Source organism: Mustela nivalis, assembly GCF_964662115.1.
Source record: "Mustela nivalis genome assembly, chromosome: 5".
NCBI classification, from domain to species: domain Eukaryota; kingdom Metazoa; phylum Chordata; class Mammalia; order Carnivora; family Mustelidae; genus Mustela; species Mustela nivalis.
In genome coordinates this window covers 62,267,142-62,289,577 of record NC_139024.1, presented here as the reverse complement: position 1 = coordinate 62,289,577, position 22,436 = coordinate 62,267,142, and the positions used below count along the sequence as shown (strand labels likewise).

The 22,436-nt window shown below is 39.8% G+C and overlaps 1 protein-coding gene across 7 annotated transcripts in view; it reads right to left on the bottom strand.

The window, feature by feature from the left end:
• REPS1 (RALBP1 associated Eps domain containing 1) overlaps window positions 1-22,051 on the bottom strand; it is a gene marked incomplete at its 5' end in the record, with an annotated part of 83,620 nt that extends 61,569 nt beyond the window's left edge. For all 7 annotated transcript variants that reach the window (XM_082731073.1, XM_082731075.1, XM_082731074.1 and 4 more), the window contains one exon: window positions 21,899-22,051. In XM_082731073.1, the coding sequence (XP_082587199.1) occupies window positions 21,899-22,051 (153 nt within the window). The remainder of the gene's footprint in view (window positions 1-21,898) is intronic.
• Window positions 22,052-22,436: the final 385 nt, after the last annotated feature.

The window sequence follows — 22,436 nt, the reverse complement described above, 5'->3', positions numbered from 1 at the left end:
GCAGAATTTAAAAACACTACCTGGGGCGCCTGGGTGGCTCAGTGGGTTAAAACCTCTGCCCTCCGCTCAGGTCATGATCTCAGGGTCCTGGGATCGAGTCCCGCATTGGGCTCTCTGCTCAGCAGGGAGCCTGCTTCCTCCTCTATCTCTCTGCCTGCCTCTCTGCCTACTTGTGATCTGTCTGTCAAATAAATAAATAAATCTTTAAAAAAAATTTAAAAAATAAAACACTACCTGTCCTAAAACCAGGTATGTTTTATAAAATAGATAAAAATTTTTTAAAAAGTGGCAAATATTATCATGAAATTAATATGAACCCATGACACCACCTTAAAGAAACAGTGATATATATACATAAATATCTCAAATGTTCTGTGGCATTTTACTCAATTAGAAAGTACAGTAACATACAGAAACTCACAGTGATTGAACATTCATCCCTCCAGTTCTTTGGGATTAAATCTTTTGAGTTTAACTGCACGCTGCAATCACTTTAGGGTATAGAAAGCTCAGAGCAGTTTTGCTAAAGACCCCCTTATTATCCCTTGCCGGTGTACCATGGTCCCAGTGCAACAATGCTTTATACTCAACAGGTGTTTAATAAACATATACAAATATCACAAAACACCTTCCTTCCCCTAGTCAGAATGATGATAACAAAGAAAAGAGTTCTTGGGATCTTCCAAGATGCTACAACCTCTCAAAGGAAATAAAAACAACAGTATCTAATGGCTATCTAGAACCACTCCATGTACCAAGCACAATTCTGAGTATTTTATGAATTAATTTAGTCCTCAAAACAATCCTATGAGGCAAGTGCTATAATATTCCCAACATGCAGAAGAAAACTAATGTCCAGGGAAACTAAGGCCCACAGTAGTTAAGTAATTGCTTGAGAGTAAGAAATCATAAGAATTAAACTATGTCTTTAAAATCCTATCAAAGATTTTTAGTTGACCAAATGAGGAAATAAATACTAAAGAAAATAACAAAATTGATTAAGAAATCAAACCACCTCAAACAACCCTAAAAAGTAGGAATTGTTATATTCATTTTACAAATCAAAATAGGCAAAATCAAAATAGGCAAGATCATAGACTAAAAATCAGCCGGGCCAAAATATGAATCTAGCTTTTTTTTTTTTTTTTTTTTTTAAAGATTTGACAGAAAGAGCGCGCGTGCTCCCCATGACCCTGGGACCATGACCTGAGCAGAAGGTAGCCGTTTAACTGACTGAGCCACCCAGGGGTCTCTGAATCTAGCTTTGAGAAACTCTAAAGTCTGGCTTCTTCCATTAAGCCACTGTTTCCCAAACTTGAGGCATTCTCACATCACCTTCACAGATTTTGCCCATTCATGGGCTACTTGTTCTGGTAAGTTCTTAGTATTTCTTCGTTACGTCGGGACTTAGGAAAAGTTAATACATCTTTAAAAAGATTTATTTATTTTAAAGAGAGTGCTACTGGGGAAGGGGCAAAGGGACAGGGAGAGAATCCTTAAGCACTCCATGCTGAACACAGAGCCCGACTCAGGACTTGATCCCAAAACCCCAAGATCCCAAAACCCCATAACTTGAGCCCAGGACCCTCAGATCATGACCTGAGCCCAAACCAAGAGTCAGGCACTTAACCAACTGAGCCACAGGTGCCCCTTAAAACCCTAATTTAAAAGGAACTTGTATCACAATATAAATAAAAAACAAGTATCACTTGAAATAAACAGAAGATAACAGAAACAATAACAAGTTCAAGGAAAACAAAACTGTTACTTAATTTCAGCTAAATAACACTATCTGCAAAATATGCTTGTGGATCCATCAAGGTCTGCCTGTAAGAGAGTAATGTGTTAGGAAGGTGTTAAAAAATATTAGTAGCAAACTGAAATTTCTCCTTCACCAGACCTGGAAAACAACTGAAAAGGGAACAGCTTTCTTACTGTGTGCTTTCACATCTTGGTGGGTGTATATCCAACATTTTAGGAAACAAATGTTTTCAACTGCCTCCCTTAAACCAAGTATGCACCCATGCCTGTAGTCTTTCTTTTTTTTTTTTTTTTAAAGATTTTATTTATTTACTTGTCAGAGAGAGAGTGAATGAGAGCAAGCACAGGCAGACAGAGTGGAAGGAAGAGTCAGAGGGAGAAGCAGGCTCCCTGCGGAGCAAGGAGCCCGATGTGGGACTCGATCCCAGGACGCTGGGATCATGACCTGAGCCGAAGGCAGCCGCTTAACCAACTGAGCCACCCAGGCGTCCCAGCCTGTAGTCTTTCTTATACTCACATTTTAGAGAATGCTCTAACACAAAAAGAAGGCAGACTGGTTATTATAATTAGTAGCACTATAGGAATACCTCATCAAAATGTTCTCTGAAGCACTCCATACAGTGTTCGAAGTACATAGTGGACCCTGGGAAGCACACAAAGTTCTAACACACATTCCGCCCCCCCCAACCCGCCAACAAAGGAACTTCTGACCTAGTTGTAAACACAACACACGATTGAAAAAGATAAGCCATGATATAAGGCTGTAATTTTATACCTCAGAATGGCTGGTGTCTTGAATACAAAGTTTTGTAATCAAATGGAGCTGGATTTGAATCCCAGTTCCTGTTGAGCACATAACCTCTGAAGCCACAGGTTTCTCAGCTATAAAACAGAAATAACATCTGTCCTCTAAGTTTAAAATTAATCATACGCCAAAAAGCTCAACATCTGGCTCATAATGGATGCTACATAATTAGGACTTGATACTGTAAGAATTACAGAGGGATTACTACTGGTTGAAAAGTATTATTGGGCGGGGGGCGGGGGCGGTGGTGATCTGGACCTTAAAGAATGCACAGGTTTTTTGCTAAGTCTAAACAAGGTGGGCATTCTAATTTCAGGGGGCCGGGGTGGGGTGGGAGCAGTGCAACAAGAGGTCAAAGCAGAGATTACAGTAGTGGCTAGGCAGCAAACTGGACAGCACTCAACAGTGAGGGCTCTGAATGTGACTAATTTTTACGGAGCATTTTGAAGAGTGTCATATAATGTTTTAGGAATTCACTTATGTACTCTTTAACAATTACAGAAAAGCTAGTTGAGATTCAGGAGGCTACTGCACTAGTTAAGAAATAAGCTGGTAAGAGCTTAGATGGGTAATGCAAAAGATAGAAAAAAATGATCCGCTGACATCTTTCAAAGAAAATCTGAAGGATCTCACACGTTGGACATAAGGAAAAGGAGTAAAACCTAATTCTGAAACAAGAGAAAGAGGCACGGTATGAAGAGAGGATGCTAAAGACATATAATAACAGAATAATTCAGGATCATGGTGAGCAGGGAAAAAAAAGAGAATACCCACCAAGAAGTAATTCAGTGTCAATTGCAAGGGAAATGGTAAAAGAGTAAGAACCCTCTCTTTTTTTTTTTTTTTAAGATTTTATTTATTTATTTGACAGACAAAGATCACAAGTAGGCAGAGAGGCAGGCAGAGAGAGAGGAGGAAGCAGGCTCCCTGCTGAGCAGAGTGCGCAGATGTGGGACTCAATCCCAGGACCCTGAGATCATGATCTGAGCCGAAGGCAGAGGCTTTAAAACCCACTGAGCCACCCAGGTGCCCCAAGAACCCTCTCTTAAAAACAAAAAAAGAATATCCTTCTTTAAAAGGGAGAGTGGGGGTAATATGAAAGTTAGGTTACTAGTGGTTAAGAAGAGTATACAGGCAGTAGAGAAGAATCTGGGTCATTTGTTACTTGGCAGTAAAAGGAAGAAAAATAGGGAAGGCAGCTCCATGGGTGTGCAGGGTCAAATGAATAGAGGAAGCCAAAAAAAGAGCACTATGTAGAAAATAGCCTTGATACAATTAGTAACTATGACAATACCACTCTGGCCATTTGTTACATGCAAATGAGAAACATGACATTTGGATTCACTCTAGAATCAAGTCTTAGGGGGAATTTGCAGAGAAGTGATGAGGAAAGTAAGAGGTTTCTTTCTCCAAGGTTCAAAACCATGGGCAGTAACAGAAGAGCTGACCACAAATTCCCTTCCTCTGGCGATTAAATCCTTAGCTTTTTGCAGAGAGGCAGAGAAAACAGTAGGCCCTGATGTTTCAAAGGTTTCCCATGAGCAATTTCTCTTATTCCTATGAGATTTATACAAACCACGACAAACAGTGTAACCTGTCATTCTGATGTGGCACAAGTCTTAGTGGTCTGTGCTAGGGAATGTGCTATCAGTGTGTGATGCTGTGTATGCCTCGAGCCCTCATCTTTAGGTAGGTCTGTGGTCTTCCACCTTCAGCCAGGTACACTGAACTTGAGTGAAGTTGTGCTTTATTCCACTTTATAAAAGCAAGTATATGTTGTAGTGCCAAGATACCCAGATTCTACCATAACTTCTTTACCTGCCCACCAATTCCTAGTTTTGTTTCTCGATAAACTTCTTATAGTCGCTCTGCTATAAAAAAAAGAAATGGGGGGAGGGAGGGGAAGGTTGTGAAAGGGATGAAGGGAACTGGCAATGTTGGTCAGCAAAGCACCAATGTCAGAGCTCAGAGAATTCTGTGCTATTTGTTCCTGTTCTTGCCACCTCCTCCTCTTCTCTTCTCATGCCCAGAATGTTGGCTGGGGTGGGCAGAGAGAGTACCCATAGTGCTGGCAGAGGAACATCCAAGGCTTCAAGCTTCACCACCCCCATTTTTTACTTCCCTGCGTGAGGAGTCCAGACTTGCCTTAATTCATCATCCCAATCACGTCTATGAAAGCACAGCAATAAGCAGGGCAAAGCAACTGCCTTACCCGAAAAAGCTGGCTATGTTTTCTAAACATCCACTATGTGCTTTTGCTGCTCTAGAATATCATGAGATGACGAAATAAAAGAAACCTGAATTTTATTCAGTTTGCTTACAATACTGTCGAGATGTAAATCTATTGGAAAAGCAGTTAAACAACGACATAAATGAGCAAAGAGCAAGCTAGTGGGAAACACATACAAAAGTATGGGTAGGAAACCCATATTCAATCCAAATTCAAGTCTCAGATTGAGGGTGGGGTTGTTCAAATTAGATTTCCAAATCTACAAAAGTTAATTCATGTTCTGAAAAAGAGGGAGGATGGAAGTTAGGGGAGGGTACTGCAGATAAAGAAAGTAGCACGATGAGAGGATACTGATACAGAACAAGTAACTGAGAAACAGAAAACAGATTTGTTGGGTGGGAACACACAGTCCATGGTAAGAGAATAATCAGAAACAAGACTGCGAAATGTGGGGGTGAGTTGGTAGGTAACCTGAAGGCTGGAAGACAGGAATACACAGATTTGATAGGTCTGTTGCTGGGCCAGACATTTTATGCGAATGCTATACTTTACCTCCCAAAGTGTCAACTAAATTAAATTAGAAACTACTGACCTATTTCCTTATTTAGATTGTCTACCACTTCCTGTTTATTGTCAAATTCAAAAATTAGAAATTTTACCTCCGAAGGACAGAGAAACTTGTAAGTTTACTTCTAAAGTGAACCATGATCATCTTTACAAATTAAGAGAAATGCCTTAAGTTGAGGTACAGTGCCTTAAAGAAAAGTTAATATGCGTGCTCACTTTATCTGATTTGACTCACCTGAACAACTTCAAAAGTATTAACTAGCATACTCAGTGTAATTCAAAGAACTGAGCGACCCAGGCATCCTTATTGTTTGCAATTTTTAAAGTAGTATGGTAAAATCATGACATTAGGCTAGGACCCATCAATGTACTGATGACAAATAAAGGCCTGAAGTGCCAATTAACTAGTGCAGGAGGTTTCGGATGCCTATCATGAACAGGGATGTGAGGGAAACAAATAAGGATAAATTAATATTTGCTCTCAAGTTGCTTGCCACTTATCAAGCAAAAGATATACACATGAGCAGGAGGCTGTATACAAGTTGTATGCAAATGCAAACATATAAAACAGTGTGGGAAAACTATAGGAGGATTATCTTGTTGGGATGATTAGGGAAAATTAAGAAGCAGGATGTCAAATTAAAGCAAAACAAAACAAAGCAGCAGTAGTATATTAAAAAGTTTCTGAATTATTATTGCAAATATGTCTCTAGTTCCATGGAAGACAATAGAGCATTACAGAGATGCTCTTGATGACTCAGATTACTTAGATAAGTATTATATTATGTTTGGGATAAAGATTATAAGGGAGGGGCGCCTGGGTGGCTCAGTGGGTTAAGCCGCTGCCTTTGGCTCAGGTCATGATCTCAGGGTCCTGGGATCGAGTCCCGCATCGGGCTCTCTGCTTAGCAGGGAGCCTGCTTCCCTCTCTCTCTCTCTCTCTGCCTGCCTCTCCGTCTACTTGTGATTTCTGTCTGTCAAATAAATAAATAAAATCTTTAAAAAAAAAAAATTATAAGGGAAACCAAAGGACTTTAAATGATGAGTTAGTTTGGGGCACCTGGGTGGCTCAGCCGGTTAAGGTTGCTGCCTTCGGCTCAGGTCATGCTCCCAGAGTCCTGGGATCAGGTCCCACATCAGGCTCCCTGCTCCACAGAGAGCCTGCTCCCTCTGCCTGCCGCACTGCCTACTTGTGCTCTCTATCTTTCTGTCAAATAAGTAAATAAACAAATACATCTTTTTAAAAAATGAGTTAGTTTGCATATATAGAAATGAACTCATCATGAAAAGGATTTGTTCTGGGTACCAAGGAAGAATAAATAAAATCTCAGTAACAACGTGGAGAATGTACAAGAAAAATCCAGTCAGAGTTAACCAAAAGTCTAAATCAAAAAATATTTTTGAAAGTAATAAACAAACTTGTCAGCAAGTAATCCGACTCCCACTCTTAGACCTCCGTGAAACCCAATACTAACTTTTGTAGCATGTGACAGACTACTCTTTTCCATGACACACTCTTTTATTTCCTTGCTCCTTTGCTCATTTCCCTCCAAAGCCCTAAGCAGCTACCTCATCCTTCCTCATTACCTTTCTTGTACTCTACAAAGTCATCCTGGCTGATCTTTTTCATATCTATGGCATAAGCCACTGCTTCTGTTTTAAGGAGATCCAAACCATGTTTTCATGAACTTTCTCCCAAGTTTCAGTCCTCTGGAGCTAATAAGCAGGACCTCAAAAAAGTGAGATGAATGAACGTTACCCAGATTTCCTAGAGATCTTGACTAACTTTGCTTTAGCAAATAAAACAATCTATTACGATGTTCTTTGTTTTTATATAAATGTTTCACGTAAAAATCGTTTTGAATTGTATCCCTTTATTTTTTAAAAAAATTTTATTTATTTGAGATGAGAGAAAGAGAGCACAGAGGGAATAGCAGGCAGGCACAAGGAGAAGCAGGCTCTCCGATGATCAAGGAACCCGATGCGGAACTTCATCCCAGGACCCTACGATCTGACCTGAGCCGAAGACAGACTCTTAACTGACTGAGCCACCCAGGCATCCCATATCCCTTTATTTAATAAAATTATTAATAAACTTAGCAGACTACTAAAAATAATCAGTTATCTAAATAAATGTAGCATAAGAACCTATTTTTAAGTTTTATTTGCAAAATATTTGAAGACATCTGCCTGAAGGACATAGGCAAAGAGGACTTGCAGCTGTTAGATTCTGAATGGACTCACACTACTAGGGGCCGACTGCAAGCATGTATGGGCCTCTCAACATGGTCTGTAAAAGTCAAGTAATTTCAAAGAAGAAATGTGGGGATTTAGAGTATTTTAGATATGTTAGAAGTCAAAGACATGAACATGGAAGTGGGATAATAAGTATTAATTATATAATACTTAGAAAGTAGAACATAGTGCTTACAAACAGGACTACTTAAATCTTAACTACCATTTACTAGCTGTGTGATCTTGGAGAAGTTACTTACCCTTTCCGTGTCTTCATTTTAAAAACAGGGATTATAAACTGTACCCACATTGAGAATTAAATGAATTAATACTAGTAAAGGGGGTGAAAGAGTAGCTGGCATATAGTCGGCACTACACAACAGTATGTGTTATTATTTTATTATTATTATAGTATTAAAGTTAGTGATAAGCAAAAATACTTCTGAAAAAAAAATAAATTTATGCTCGCTCATTCAATAAATATTCATTCAACAAATATTTACCCAAAAATGTGTCTGGGATACGATCATGAACTCAACAGGAACAGTTACCCTGTTAGAGTGTTGGAGCTTAGGAGAAAAGATTTAAGTTTACCAGAAGGGCAGGAGCCAGGTCTCTTTCACTCAGCTGTAAACACTCAGTGCCATGGATGCATACACTGGTGTTTAACAGTGGTTCCTGAATTAATGAATAATGTTATTATAGAATATTAAATAGGAAAAATATATATTTTGAATATACAGTGAGTAGGATTCAATAGTACCATCCTCTAAATGGTATAGCAATGCTACAGCTACAGGGTTACTGACCTTCAAGGAATTTGTTCACAAATCTTTACGAATTCGTTAATTCTAGAGTAACATAAAATCATACATTTTCTTATTAATGAAATGGGAATAACAATACCTGACAGGCTTATTATAAGGATTAAATGAGATCCTGTGTTAAACAAGAACCACTAAGCTGCAATGAGATGTTGATGGCAACTTGTAGGCTTGACTATTCTAGCTCCAAGAGTCATTCCTCAGCTAAGATGCAATCACACTATGTATGGATGACTGTGGGGACTGCCTGCAAATAGCTAGCAAACCCCTTAAATTAAACATGCAAATGCTTCTGGGTTTAACATCCAAGGTTCAACTTTTTGGAGGCTATCCTAATTTCAGGGAAGTGTTATACTTCCACATCCACCTTGCCTTGCTAATGGTCTCAAGAATATTTCAAAAAAACTCTGAGGTCTTAAGTGAAAATATCTAAATCTCTATGACAACACTGCAATTTACCACTGACCGTGAAAGCACATTTCAAATATAATGAAGTCTGCAATCTTCATTGTTAGTGAATGGCCTCATTCAGAAACCACCATCAAGTCTGCACAAGCTTTAAGGCTACCCAGCTATTACTTACTCTCAAGCTTTGAAATCCCCACGGAATCTTGCTAACACAGATGGACTGAGCATGGCATCTCACTGAGCACATCCAAAATTCAGCACAATGTCTCCCCACAAAACTATAGAATCCTCCTCACTTCTCTATTTCTGTTAATGGTTATCACCATTCTATAAGCTACATAAATCCTAAAATCATCCTTTATTATCGTTTTTGGTGGTACACTGCATTTCAGGAGGACAAATCCTCTAATTCCATAGTAAAAGGGTGAAACAAATGGCATTACTGATAGGATCAAAGGATTGGGGGGGGGGGCAGTTATTATTAACTTCACACAACAAAAATAATAAAAGATATAAATCTAGGCTTAGAAGAAATATGGAGAGATTTTTGCTATTAAAGCCAAGATCCTATAAATTTTGAGTATTCTCATAAAGCAGAGCTTGTCTGCATGAAACTTATTTGATCACCCTCTAGGAACCAGGTACCTTTGCTGCATGTTTACACTTCACTTTGGTATTATGAAAACCTCTGATATTATCTGGTATTATCCTCAGTCTACAAATGAGGAAATGGGAGTCTTCAAGAGAGGTTAAGTTACTTGTTCAGGGTAAGAGAGTTAATAAGTACCAAGTAGAGATTCAAATCTAGAATCGTCACATTCCTATTTTGACTATACTGTACTCAATACTTGTTGACATAGAATATTGTAAGAGTGTTACAATTAAATATTTTTCTATGAAATACAATTAAGTGCCCTAAAAAATACAAATTCTTTTTTTTTTTTTTTTTTTTAAAGACAGGGAGAGAGAGAAGAAGGGGGAGGGGCAGACAGAAGGAGAGGGAGAATCTTAAGCAGGCTGCAAGCCCAGCAGAGCCTGAAGTGCGGGCTCTATCCTACAAGCCTGAGATCATGGCCTGAGCCGAAATCAAGAACCAGATGCTTACCAACTGAGCCACCCAGGTGCTCCAAATATGAACTCTCCTAAATCAACTATTAAAAAATACAGTATCAATTAACACTTGAGTTTAAACAAACCTCTGATCCTTCTAGTCATAAATGAGACATGAAGAAAAATCAGTAATACTTAGTTTCTGGCCAACAATTTCTCTTTTCAAGGATCTAGAGATATCTATTTCTACATACAACATTTGACATAATTATCCATGGACAAGAAGCAGTAATCACTCTAAGAACAGTATTTTTAGCTATTTTTCATCCAACACAGTATATCATACGATTCTGAGGATTGAGTCTCATATCTACTTATGCAAACTCTATCTACTTATGCAAACTCAGCCTGGATACAAAAATTCAGAAACACAAAGACACCAAATCAGCGCTTCAAAGTAACATTAAAAGCTTTTAGCCAGTGGAACACCTGGGTGCTTAGTCTCTTAAGCATCTGCTCAGGTCATGATCCCAGGGTGCTGGATTGAGTTTCATATCAGGCTCCTTGCTCAGCGGGGTGACTGCTTCTCCCTCTGCCAACTGTTCCCTCTGCCTGTGCTCTCACTCTCTCTTTGACAAATAAATAAAGTCTTTAAAAAAAAAAAGATTCATGACACTGACAGTGATTATTTATTTTATTTATTTTTAAGATTGATTTATTTGAGAGCGAGCAAGAGGGGGATGGCTGTCTGTCTGGGTGGCTCAGTTGGTTGTGCATCTGCATTTGGCTTGGGTCATGATCCCAGAGTCCTGGGATAGAGCCCCCTGCTCAGGAGGGAGTCTGTTTCTCCTTCTGTCTCTCCCCTCGCTTGTGCTCTCACTCACTCTCTCTCTCAGAAATAAATAAAATCTTAAAAAGAAAGAGAGAGAAACAGGAAGAGAACGTGCATGTGCACACATGCAGGGAAGGGACTGTGAGGGGCAGGGGGAAAAGAAGAGAAAATCTTAATCCGAGTCGGCACTGAGCTCCAGACCGAGTCAGGACTCCATCCCAGGACACTGAGATTATGGCCTGAGTGGAGACCAAGAGTCCCAACAGTGATTATTTTAATAGAAGACAACCGGAAGTAGTGTTTCCTGTAGATTAAAACTACTATTTGATTAAATTACGACTTAGAAAGTACTATTATCTCAAACTCAGATTATTTTGGAGCAGCTTCTGCAATTTTCCAAAAAATTAGGATATCTGAATTAAGTGTCTATAAATTCAGCATACCACTCACAGCCAACAGAAACTGCTTTTAACTTAAATTCAATTAGCCAAAATACAGTATATCATTAGTTTCAGATGTAGTGTTCAATAATTCATCAGTTGCATTTAACACCCAGTGCTCATCACATCATGTGAAACTGGTCTTAATTCATTCTAAGTCACAACTTTTTCAGCCCCTTCTAAACCTATTAAATAATGTACAAAGTAAAAAATCCAGTACATATAAGGCAGGCAGAGCCAGCACACAGAAAACAGTGAATAAATGTAAACCAGAATTATTATTCCAATACTGGTGCTGATACTGAGGTTTTGGGATTAGAACGGTATTTTGCAGACAGTAGATGGTCCTTTATTCTCATCCTACCTTCACATCCTCCAAGGTGACTACTTCATACATTTCCCTCACCCTGCAAAACTGTTTTCAAAAAATTTTGCAGTTTTGAGGTATACTTTATATACCATAAAATCTAACCATGGTTAAGTGCATGATTCACTGAATTTTAAGAAAATTCATGGAGTCGTGCATCATCATCACAATCCAATGTGAGAACTTTACCATCACCCCAAACATTTTCCTCCAGTGTTTCCACTCCTACCCTGACCTTAGGTAACCACTATTCTGTATAGGCACATATTCTTTTGTATCTGGCTTCTATCACTTACCATGTTTTTGACATCAATCTTTGCTGTAGTATTTTGTAATTTGTTCCTTTTTTTTTTTCCACAGAATCATGTTTCACTATATGGATATACCATGTTTTGTTTACCCATTCATCATATGATGGGCAGCTAGACTGCTTTACAATTTTTGACTGCTGTGAATAAGGCTGCTAACAGACATTTACAATTCTTCATTTGTAGACATTTTCATTTCTTTTGGGTAGATCCCTTTGAGTGGAACTGCTAATTCATATGATAAGCTTACGTGTAACTTTTTAAGAAACAGCCAAACTGCTTTCCAAAATGGCTATACCTTTTACATTTCCAAGAGCAGTGCAGAAGGGTTCCAGTTTCTCCACAATACCATGTAATGTCAGTCTTTTTAATTATAGTCATTCTGGTGGGTGTGATAGCATCATTGTGGTTTAATCTGAATTTCCTTAATGACTAATGATGTTGAACACCTTTTCATATGCTTATTGGCCATTTACACGATCTCCTTTGGTGAAATATCCATTAAAATCTTTTGCTCATTTTTATTGTTTTTTTTTCCCTTTATTATGGGTTGTAAAATTTCTTTATATATATATATATATATATATATATATATATTCTAGATTAAAGACCTTTACAGTGTTTGTAATACGCAACTACTTTCTGCCAATCTGTGGCTTGTCTTTTTACTTTCTTAAGTAACCTCTGAGGTGCTAAAGTTTTTAAACATTTTAATGAAGTCTAATTTGTCAGTATTTTCTTTTATGATTCATGCTTTTGGTGTCATCTAAGAACTCTGCCTAACACAAGGTCATAAAGATTTTCTCTAATGTCTCCTATAATTTACAGTTTTAGATTTTATAATTAAGTCTATGATCTATTCTGAAAAAATTTTTGTGTATGGTATGAAGTATATACAACAGTATGTCCAAGTCCATTTTTTTTAAACATAAAGATATCTAATTGTCCGAGCACCATTTGTTGAAAAGACTATACTTCCCTCATTAAACTGTCCTGGCACTTTTTAAATAACCAGGTAATCATAAATAAGGGTTCATTTCTGGACTCTCATTTCTGTTCTATTAATTTTTGTGCTTAGTCTTTTTAAAAAATTTTTCTGATGGGCAACAGTTTCATTTTTAAAAAATATTTTTATTTCTTTTTCAGACAGAGGGAGAGAGAGAGAGGCAGACAGAGGGAGATGCTGGCTCCCCACTGAACAGGGAGCCAGATGCAGAACTGGATCCCAGGACCCTGGGACTAAGACTGAAGCCAAAGGCAGACACTAACTGACCTAGCCACCCAAGTGTCCCTCATGCTTATTAGTCTTATTCCAACCATACTGTCTTGATTACTGTAGATTACAGTAAATTTTAAAATTAGGTAGGGCAAATCTCCTATTTTATTTGTTTTCAAAATTGTTTCAGCTACTCTGGGTCCTTTGTATTTCCTTATAAATTTTAGGCTCTGCTTTACAACTTCTACAAAAATATCTAGTAGGATTTTAATAGGGGTTCTACTGTATCTACAGTTAAATTTGGGGACAACTGCCATCTTAACGACATCAATCCTCCAACCTATGAACACAGACTGTGTCCCCATTTATTTATTTACAGATTTATTTATTTATTTGAGAGAGAGAAAGCAAGAGCAGGAGGGCAGAGGGAGAGGGAGAGATACTCTCAAACACATTCCGCAATCAGCATCAAGCACAATGTGGGGCTTCATCTCCCAGGCCTGAGATTGGGAACTGTGCTGAAACCATAAACTGGATACTTAACCAAGAGTGCCACCCAGACACCCCTTCTTATTTATTTAAATCTTCAGTATCTCTTAGTAATATCTGTAGTATAAAAGTTTTGGTGCTTTTCTAAAAGAGATTTTATTTTTAAGTAAATCTCTATATTCATTGTGGGGCTCGAACTTACAACCCAGAGATCAAGAGTTGCATGCTCTACCAACTGAGTCATCCAGGTGCCTCATCTTTTGTTAAATTTATTCCTAAATATTATTCTTTTTGATGCTACTGTAAATAGATTTTTTGTTACTTTCATATTCAGACTGTTCCCACTACTAAACTGTTAATCTTGCCTGAGTTTGTAAAAAAAAAAAAAAAAAAGTAGAAACTATAAGGCTAGACTGTCCTAATTTTCCTCTACTGAACCTATGTACTTACTTAGTTCTATATCCATGCTCTTCCTCCTCCTCCCCTTTCAAAATTGAGGAAGGGATCCCTCTTCTGTTGAGACCATCCTGTATAGTCAGGATTCAGAACAATCTTGCTTTTTCAATACTCTCTCTCATCTTCCTTTCTTCCCTTGTTAATCTCAACAACTGAAATCATGCTGCAGTATTTTTAATACTCAAAAAAGTAACAAAAAGAGAATTCCTTTATATCCTCATATACCTCCAGCTTCTACCCCTTGTCTATTTTCTTCCATCTGCAAACTTCTTTAAAAAGCTATCTACACACCCTATCCCTAATTCCTGGGTCATCCAGCTTCCCTTAAATCACTCTAATCTGGCTTCCACCTCTACCAGTCCACGAAACTGGCTCATCAGTTACTGATGACCTTTAGACTACCAAACCAACAGCCATATTTCTGCCCACATCTTCTCAACCTCTGGGCCAAACTCAATACAGTTAACTATTCTTTACTTGAAATACTCACATTACTTAGGATCCATGACATAATCCAATATACATCCCTAATTTCCCTACAACCGCTCTGTCCTTCTTAGCTTCCTTTCTAGAGGCCTTCCAGTTTCCCCAACTTAGAAATGCTCTGCACTCCTCAGGTTCTACTTCTAGTCAATCCTTCTTCCCTCTCTATAGTCTCTTGCTTCTTGTCCTCCCTGATTTCATCTATTTTCATGGCTTTTAAGTATCACTAATAATATATTGGTAATCTTGAAACTGACATCTCCAAGCCAAATATCTCTGATCCTCTCTGAGAACCTATGACCAAAAAAAACAAACAAAAAAACTTCTGAATTTACCATTACCTCTCCACCAAAAAACAAAACAAAACAAAAAACCCTCTCTTCTATCCATTCGATAACGGTGACTTCCAGCAGTATCTCTTGAGCTCTCCCTTCTCTCCCTTATGCTCCATACCCAATCCATTATCATGTCCTCCTAGTTATGTTGCCTCAAAAAATCTGAAATATGTCCTCTCCTCTCAATCCCATTGCCACTTCACTAATCTAAGACATCATCATCTCCTATCTGAGTTACTGCATATCCACTGCCAATCTGTCCTGTATTCTCTTCTCTACACAGCAGGGTAATCTTTAAAAAAAAGTAATTCAGATGATGCTACTCTCTTACTAAAAACTCTTCATAATTTCATACCCAAACTCCTCATTGCTGTGTACAAGGCCCTGCAGTATGTAGTCTCTACCATGTCCATGCACCCCCATCAAGGTGCTCCAGCTTCTCATTTCCCCAGGTACATTAAGCCCTTCAAGCTTCAGGCCCTTCACGTGCTTTCCCTCTCTGTGAAATATCTCATTCTCTCTCCCTTATCTCTGTCCATGTCTCCTCAGAGGAACCTTCCCTTACAACTAAGTAGGTCCCTGGCGTGTGCAATGATTTTATATTAACTATACACAGTTCTTTTAACATCAACATTAATGTTAACATTAACATAATCCATGAAGGCAGAAAAGATTTCTGAGTTTTTACCACTGCTGTAGACACACACCCCTGGATAAAAATACACACACACACACACACACACACACACACAAACAGGTGTATATTAAATAGTGGCCATCAAGAAGTAGTCATGCACTTCACAGGTCCGCTCTTCTTCAAAACTTTAATATAGAGGTTCATGGGATGTGCTTGACTAAACTGGGGGAAGGCTAGCAACCTCCAATTAAAGGCACAATTTTGTGAACTGTTTTCTAAGCAGATGTCTAGTATGTGCACCAGAAATTCAAAGGAAACTGCAATCCAAAAACGTCAGAAGATAAATAATCTAATAAATGGCTTCATCATTTAACAAGGTAGACTCAAATTCAACAAGAAGTCAGTTCTTGAAATAAAGATACAATATTTTGGGGGGATGCCTGGTTGGCTCAGTCAGTTAAATGTATGCCTTCAGCTCAGATCATGATCCTGGAGTCCGAGGACTGGACCCCACCTAGGCTCCCTGTGCAGTGGGGAGTCTGTTTCTGCCTCTCCTTCTGTCCCCCCAACCCCACCTTGTGTTCTCTGTCTTGTCCTCCCAAATAAATAAATAAAATCTTAAAATATATATATAGTATTTTTTTTAAGACCCAAGTCCTATAATTTACTAAATCTCAATGAAACTTAGTATACGGTATGAACTTAAAAAAAGATTTCTGAGCCAAAGTTATTATGTCCTGATTTTTATGTCATGCCTATATATACAACCCACCAGACATGGATTCTTTATATAGAAGTAAAGGAGGGAAAAGATGAATGAAGATATAAATCTATCACAGGAAAGGCTATAGAAAATGAAACATATATGAAGGAAAAGGAGAAATGTCAAGTCTTATCACCCATTTCAAATTTTCACTGGCCAAATAGCTGAAGAATTAGGAACCATGGACCTTACAACCCTTTAATTAGTTCCTGCTCCTGTGTGTGTGCACATCTGTGTATATACACACATGTATATATACACAAATAGTCACTTCAGCATTCCAGGCTGAGACTGTCTTCAAAAGAATGTAACAAATCAATGTGTTAAAACCATGGAGCAACTAATTTCAAGACTGTGTTCTGTTCTTAAAGGTGTGGCTGGCAAGAAGGGCCATTTTGACACTACAGCACAAGGGCCATTTTGACACTGTAACACCTTTGGAAAACCCAATCCAATCACTTCAGGCTGTGAGAAGAAAAATCCAAGACATTAAGTGATATGTTCAAGGTCACAAGGCTAGCTAAAGACAGGACCAGAATTTGCCTCCCATGTTTAGTGCTCCTTATTACCAGCCTCTCTCTTACAGCTCCATCAAAATCCTAAGCATGAGCTCCCCAAATACTGAGACTCTAACTCTGGACTATAAATTTAAAAGACTAAAACTAGCATAATATGATATAGGAAAAATAAGTTTAAAAAGTAAATATGACACTACAAAAAGCCATTAAGTAGGACTTCTCTCACTAACAGTATGCTGTTTTTCAATCATGTACAGAAAGTGTCTGATTAAAGGCAAGATTTTTGTAATTTGTTATAATTATTTTAGTGATTCAGAAATTACAAATAAGAAATCACTACCCCAAAATAACAAACCTGACATTTACTTGTATTACCTTTATAACTTTCAATGAACAAATGAAGCTCTGCTTCCCTATTTTAATATTATCACTAATGAGTAGATCTTATAATCGAACAAAATTAGAAAGACAAAATGGTTTCTATTTCACTGTTGTCATTTTTCACCCATTAAATTAATGTGTTATTCAAATATTCTACCAAGATGTTGTTCAACACAAATGACCTTAAAGATTTCTTGAGCTTCATGAATAGGGGTACATTGGTTATAACCTTCAACGAAAGAACTGTTAGTACTAGAACCTTTTATCAAGCTATTATGCACTCAAAGTCTATATGAAGTTTTAAAATATTTCCCCAAATGGAGGATTTAAGTAAAAGCTAAGAAAACATACTCATAAATGTAGTAGCATACCTTCCATAATCTTAAAAAAATAAATTACTTCTGATTTTTAAGTCAATAAATATTTATTCTTTGCTCAGCAAAGGGCAAAATTCCTCATGATTAAATTCTATGAACCAAATTTTTCTCCGCCCAGTCCTGTTCCCCTCTGCTGTGGAGCACAATTCTATAAAGCTTTAGTTCATTCACTTTGTCTATTGACACACTGTCGCCAAAACAAACCTTCACACTCAGCACCAGTCTTACTCTACTATTCCGAAACCAGTGTAATGAATATACTTCAAAATGTCTGACAGTTGTAACGTAAATTGTATCTCTGTATGCACAGGATACCAACTACAAGATCTTCTTCCTATTTCTCTTAAGTGGCTGTGTCTCAAGACAGCATCATACATATAACTATTCACTATGCAAAGAGGAAATCCATACATAACTCAAAATCAAACAATCTTAAATCTCTGCTCTTCAGAAGAACTATGGGTAAACCAATCACATGAACAGTGAAAGGAAAAAGCTGAAAGGTAGCAAGGAATAATGGTAAAGGAGAGATGCTTTATTCACTAACAAATTATTTAACTTCTCTGCCTATCACATTCCTGTTAATAAATAAAAAATAATACCCACTTCACTGGTTCTTGTAAGGATCAAATGAGTTCTTGCATGAAAATGACTTGCCCAGTAAAAGGCACATAACACACACTCAATAAATGCCAGCTCCTTCCTCCTTCAGTCGTCAGCCCTCTGTTCTTTGTTCTCTATCCTCATTCCCCCAGATGACTCAGCCTTCTCATGATTTTTATTAACAAATGCTGAAAACTACTACATTAATCAAAGCCCTGATGTGTACACGCATGCTCACAGTGTAAGCAGCTGTCTGTCCCCTAACCCTGAGATACTTGGGTCAGAAAGGCAGAGGAAGATGCCCAAATACCTGAATTTCACTGTAAGAACAAGTACTCAGTGTGGACAAATGTCCATGAGTTTCCAACTATCTCCTAGAGACTTCCACCACCACCTCAAAAGGCGGGAAATCAAAGCCACCAGAATCTTTTTTAAAATCGGGCTCTCTTTCTGCCCCTTTTCTAAGTGGTGAGTGGTGTCCAAGAGAGTCCAATCCTTGCTCTATTCTTCCCTCTAAGCATCACCCAGGCCATCAAGCCTACCTAATTTCTAGCCTCATTTTCGGTCCCACTGTTACCACCAGAGTCCAGGTGAGGATTTCTCAATCTCAGGACCACTGGCTGACATCTGGGCCCAGATACACCTTTGTTGTGGGGGCTCTCCTTGCACTGTAGGATGTCTTTCAGCATCACTGGCCTCTCTCCCCTAGATGCCAGTAGAACTGCTCCCTCCCTGCAAGTTATGACAACCAAAAAGGTCTCCAGACAGTGCCAAATGCCTCCGGGGAGACAAAATCATCCTCCCCACAATGTCCCCCACTCCTGCATTTGAGCACCATGACCCAGTTCCTCACCACTTCATAAATGCAACAGAGAATGGATCCCCAAATTCATCTCCAGCTTCTTCCCTCTAACTCCAGTTGCACTGATCTCCTGAAAGTCTTGTAAAGCACGGCTTTTATGAGTCACTTCTCTTAAACTACACCTCCCTGTTACCTTTACAATTAGTTCAAAGCTCTCCACCCAGCCTTGATAATCTGGCCTCAATTCAACACTATCCAACAAAGCACCTCACAGAGTGGCTACCCAGCAGCCCTTCAGTAACTCAGACCTGTTCATCCAGATCTGTTTCCTATTCTACAGCTGTCACCTGGGTCTGGATGCCCATTACCTTGCAACTGTTGGAGACCACTGCACGAGCCTCCTTCCGCTGACTCTACCTTTCCTCACTTTAGGTCAAAAACCAACAAGTTTCCACTGCCTACTGAAATATGAAATCTTCTGCGTGTTCTTTAGGGTCTTTCTTAATATAATATGGTCTCTTTCTAATTCTATGTTCCATTATCCCTAAGACACACTCCAGCTTCAGCAAACCTATCTGCTACTCCTTGAAAAGGCTCCTACACTTTCTACCTTCCGTCATGTTTTCTGTCGGGAAGTCCTCCATCCCACTGCCCTCACTCCACACTAATTTAAAGTCCCATCTCAATTAAGTCAAAGACACTTTCCTGATCATACCTCCTTCAAACCTCTCCTACATATTCACATGGTATTTTATGTTACACGTGTGTATCCGGGTAGTTTACAAGGTCCTTGAGAGATTCTCACTCCTCTTTCCATGTCCTGCAGATGCCTAGCCCAGTTAAGTAGTTGACTCAATACACTCAAGTTGACCCGAATGTTCCTCACTTAGAAAGCAACAGGCGGCTATGTTTTCAGACAATCCCAAACACGCTTAAGAGAACTAAATCCATAGTCCCCTTTTGTCTCACATTTTATGTCTTAGGCAGATTTTTAAGTAAACTGCCTTCAAGATACCCAAAATATTATTTAGTATATAATACTCTAAGAGTTTTGTTTCAGGGAGGTACTAAAGCTTCTAACTCGTAACTGAATTCTGAATATTTATGCTATTTAAGCCCTTTCTTTATATTGAAAGGCAACCAGAATTTATTTTCAAATGTTAACAAAACTGAGCAAAATGTAAAAATAACTTGATTAAACATATGTCAAGCAAAGGTTAATTAATACTGATTTGTCTATCCTAAATAATATGCTAAAATTCCAAAAATCTTCTGGCACCATTTAAAAAAAGTAATAAAGACTCAGTTTATTTCAGCTCCTCTCCACCCCAAAAACATAAAGGAACTAAAACTTGAAAAGTTTCGCCTTAATTTTAGTTCCTAAATGACTTGAAAGTATGTTTTTCAATTGCCAGGAAAAAGGGCAATAGCATTAATGTGCATGTCCTAACCAGACCTCTAAAAGTCTAACTCCAAAGCCATATGAGGTAAGCAAGGGACCCCACGCAGTCACCACCATTCTTAGCTGGGGTCAGCAAACTACAGGCCCAGTTTCATGCGCCCTTGAGGTAAGAATGGTTTTTCCATTTTTAAAGGGTTGCAAAAACAAAAACAAAGAATACTGGAGAGACACTGTGGCCAGCGAAGTTTAAAACATTTAATCTCTGTCCCTTTACAATAGCACAAAAATTTGAATCTCCCACAGGTTAGTATCTAAGACACCCAACTTCTCCTCCCAAGTTTTTAAAAAAAACCAATATAAAACATTCAAGATTATGCAAAAGGGCAGAACTCATTCAACTAAGTCATAGTTAATGCACAGGCAAGTTCTAAAGCAGAGAGACTTTTGTGGACATTTTTATACTTCCAGAATTTTTGTTAGAAGGAACCTGCCTGACTCTTTAAATGACCACATCTGCACTTTAAGAGTGGAAGTGCCTGGCCCAAAGTCCCACTGGGTGAACAAGAAAATGGGGTCAAAGACCCGGGCCTCAAAGCTCCTGATTTAGTGCTCTCTGCAGTATACTACATTATACCCATGCATATGGCTCTAAGTTTTGGAGATGTGGGTAAGTGGCTTGGATCATCATAAAAATGAAAGCTTAAAATCTGTTCCTAATATGCTGTTTAGATAGACTAGCAACCATGAATCATTAAACAGAGTAACAACAATGTTCACTACATATATTAGATAAGAACTTCTAGGAAACCTCCTTTTTAAAAAACAGATGTGATAGACAAAGCTCAAAATTTACTCTGCTTGGTCCTCTAGGGCTACAGATCGGATTTAGGCAAATATGCACGTTTGAGTTCCAGCTGCTCAATACTTCTCTCCCAACCCGAATCCACAAGTTCCACCAAATGTTACCGAATGGCAACGGAAAACTGTCCAGTTTACATCAGCCACACTAACTACAAGTTCTTTCCATACATATCTACTTGCAAACTACTCAAATTTTTGATCTCCCCCAAGAATTCAGCTTCCTTAAGAAAACGGCTTCTTTGTGACGTCTGCTGGCTAATTCAAGAATTTAAAAAAAAAAAAAAAATTTACCTATACCGGTAACTTTACTACTCTGCAGGAACCGAAGAGTCCTGTTCTACACACCAGGATCTAGGATTCAAAGACATGGTCACAATCCAAGATCCTTCATCTGAAGTTGCTCTTCCAATGCTGAAAAACACATTCTGAGGGGCAGCCGGGAGATAATGGACTTGGTCTCTTCAGATTTAATACACAGACCTCCGCCCCCCCACAACCCCCACCATGTCCCTGCGTGACTTTTGTCCTCTAACAGCGACCCCTCCCCCTCGACCGCGGCGCGAGTCTGGGCCGCCCGAGCACCTGCGGCCCCAGCCCGGGGGTACAAGCCCACAGCCGGCGCTGCTGGAAGCGGCGCCCACCCCCCACCCCCGGAGGCGGACGGCCCGAGGCCGGAGCCGCCGGGAAGCGAGCGGTCGGCGTCCGGCAGAGCCCAGGACGCGTCCGGAGGCGAGGGCGGCGGCGTTACCTGGAGGACCACGTCGTTGGGCAGCTGCGCGGCCCGGAATAGCTCCAGCACCCGCCCGTTGGCCGCCACCTTCTTGGTGCTCTCGATGTCGCAGTAGGAGAAGAGATCCGAGTAGTATTTCTGCTCCGCATCGCTCAGCGTTAAGCCTTCCATCTTCGCCTCCGGCTCACGGCCGCCCCGCCCCGCATGCAAGACCTGGGACCCGGCCCCACGACCCCGGGACAGCGGGGGCTGCGCGCGGCCCGGCCTCCTCCTGGCCCCGCGAAGCCGCGGGGAGCCCCAACCCCGGCCTCACGCGCGCTGGGGGCGCCCGAGCAACAGGGCCCGGAGGTCGCGAGGAGGGGGCCCGGCGGGGCTCGGCGCGCCGCCGCCTGCGAGGCCCCGCGCAGTCCCGGGCTCGGCGCGGCGCGCGGCTCGGGCTCGGGCTCCGGCTCGGAGGCCGAGGGGAGGGCGCGGGCAAGGAGGCGGGGGCCGCGGCGGCGCGAGGCAGGGGCGGACTCCGCCACCGCCCCCGCCGCGGGTTCGAGTCTCCCCGGCT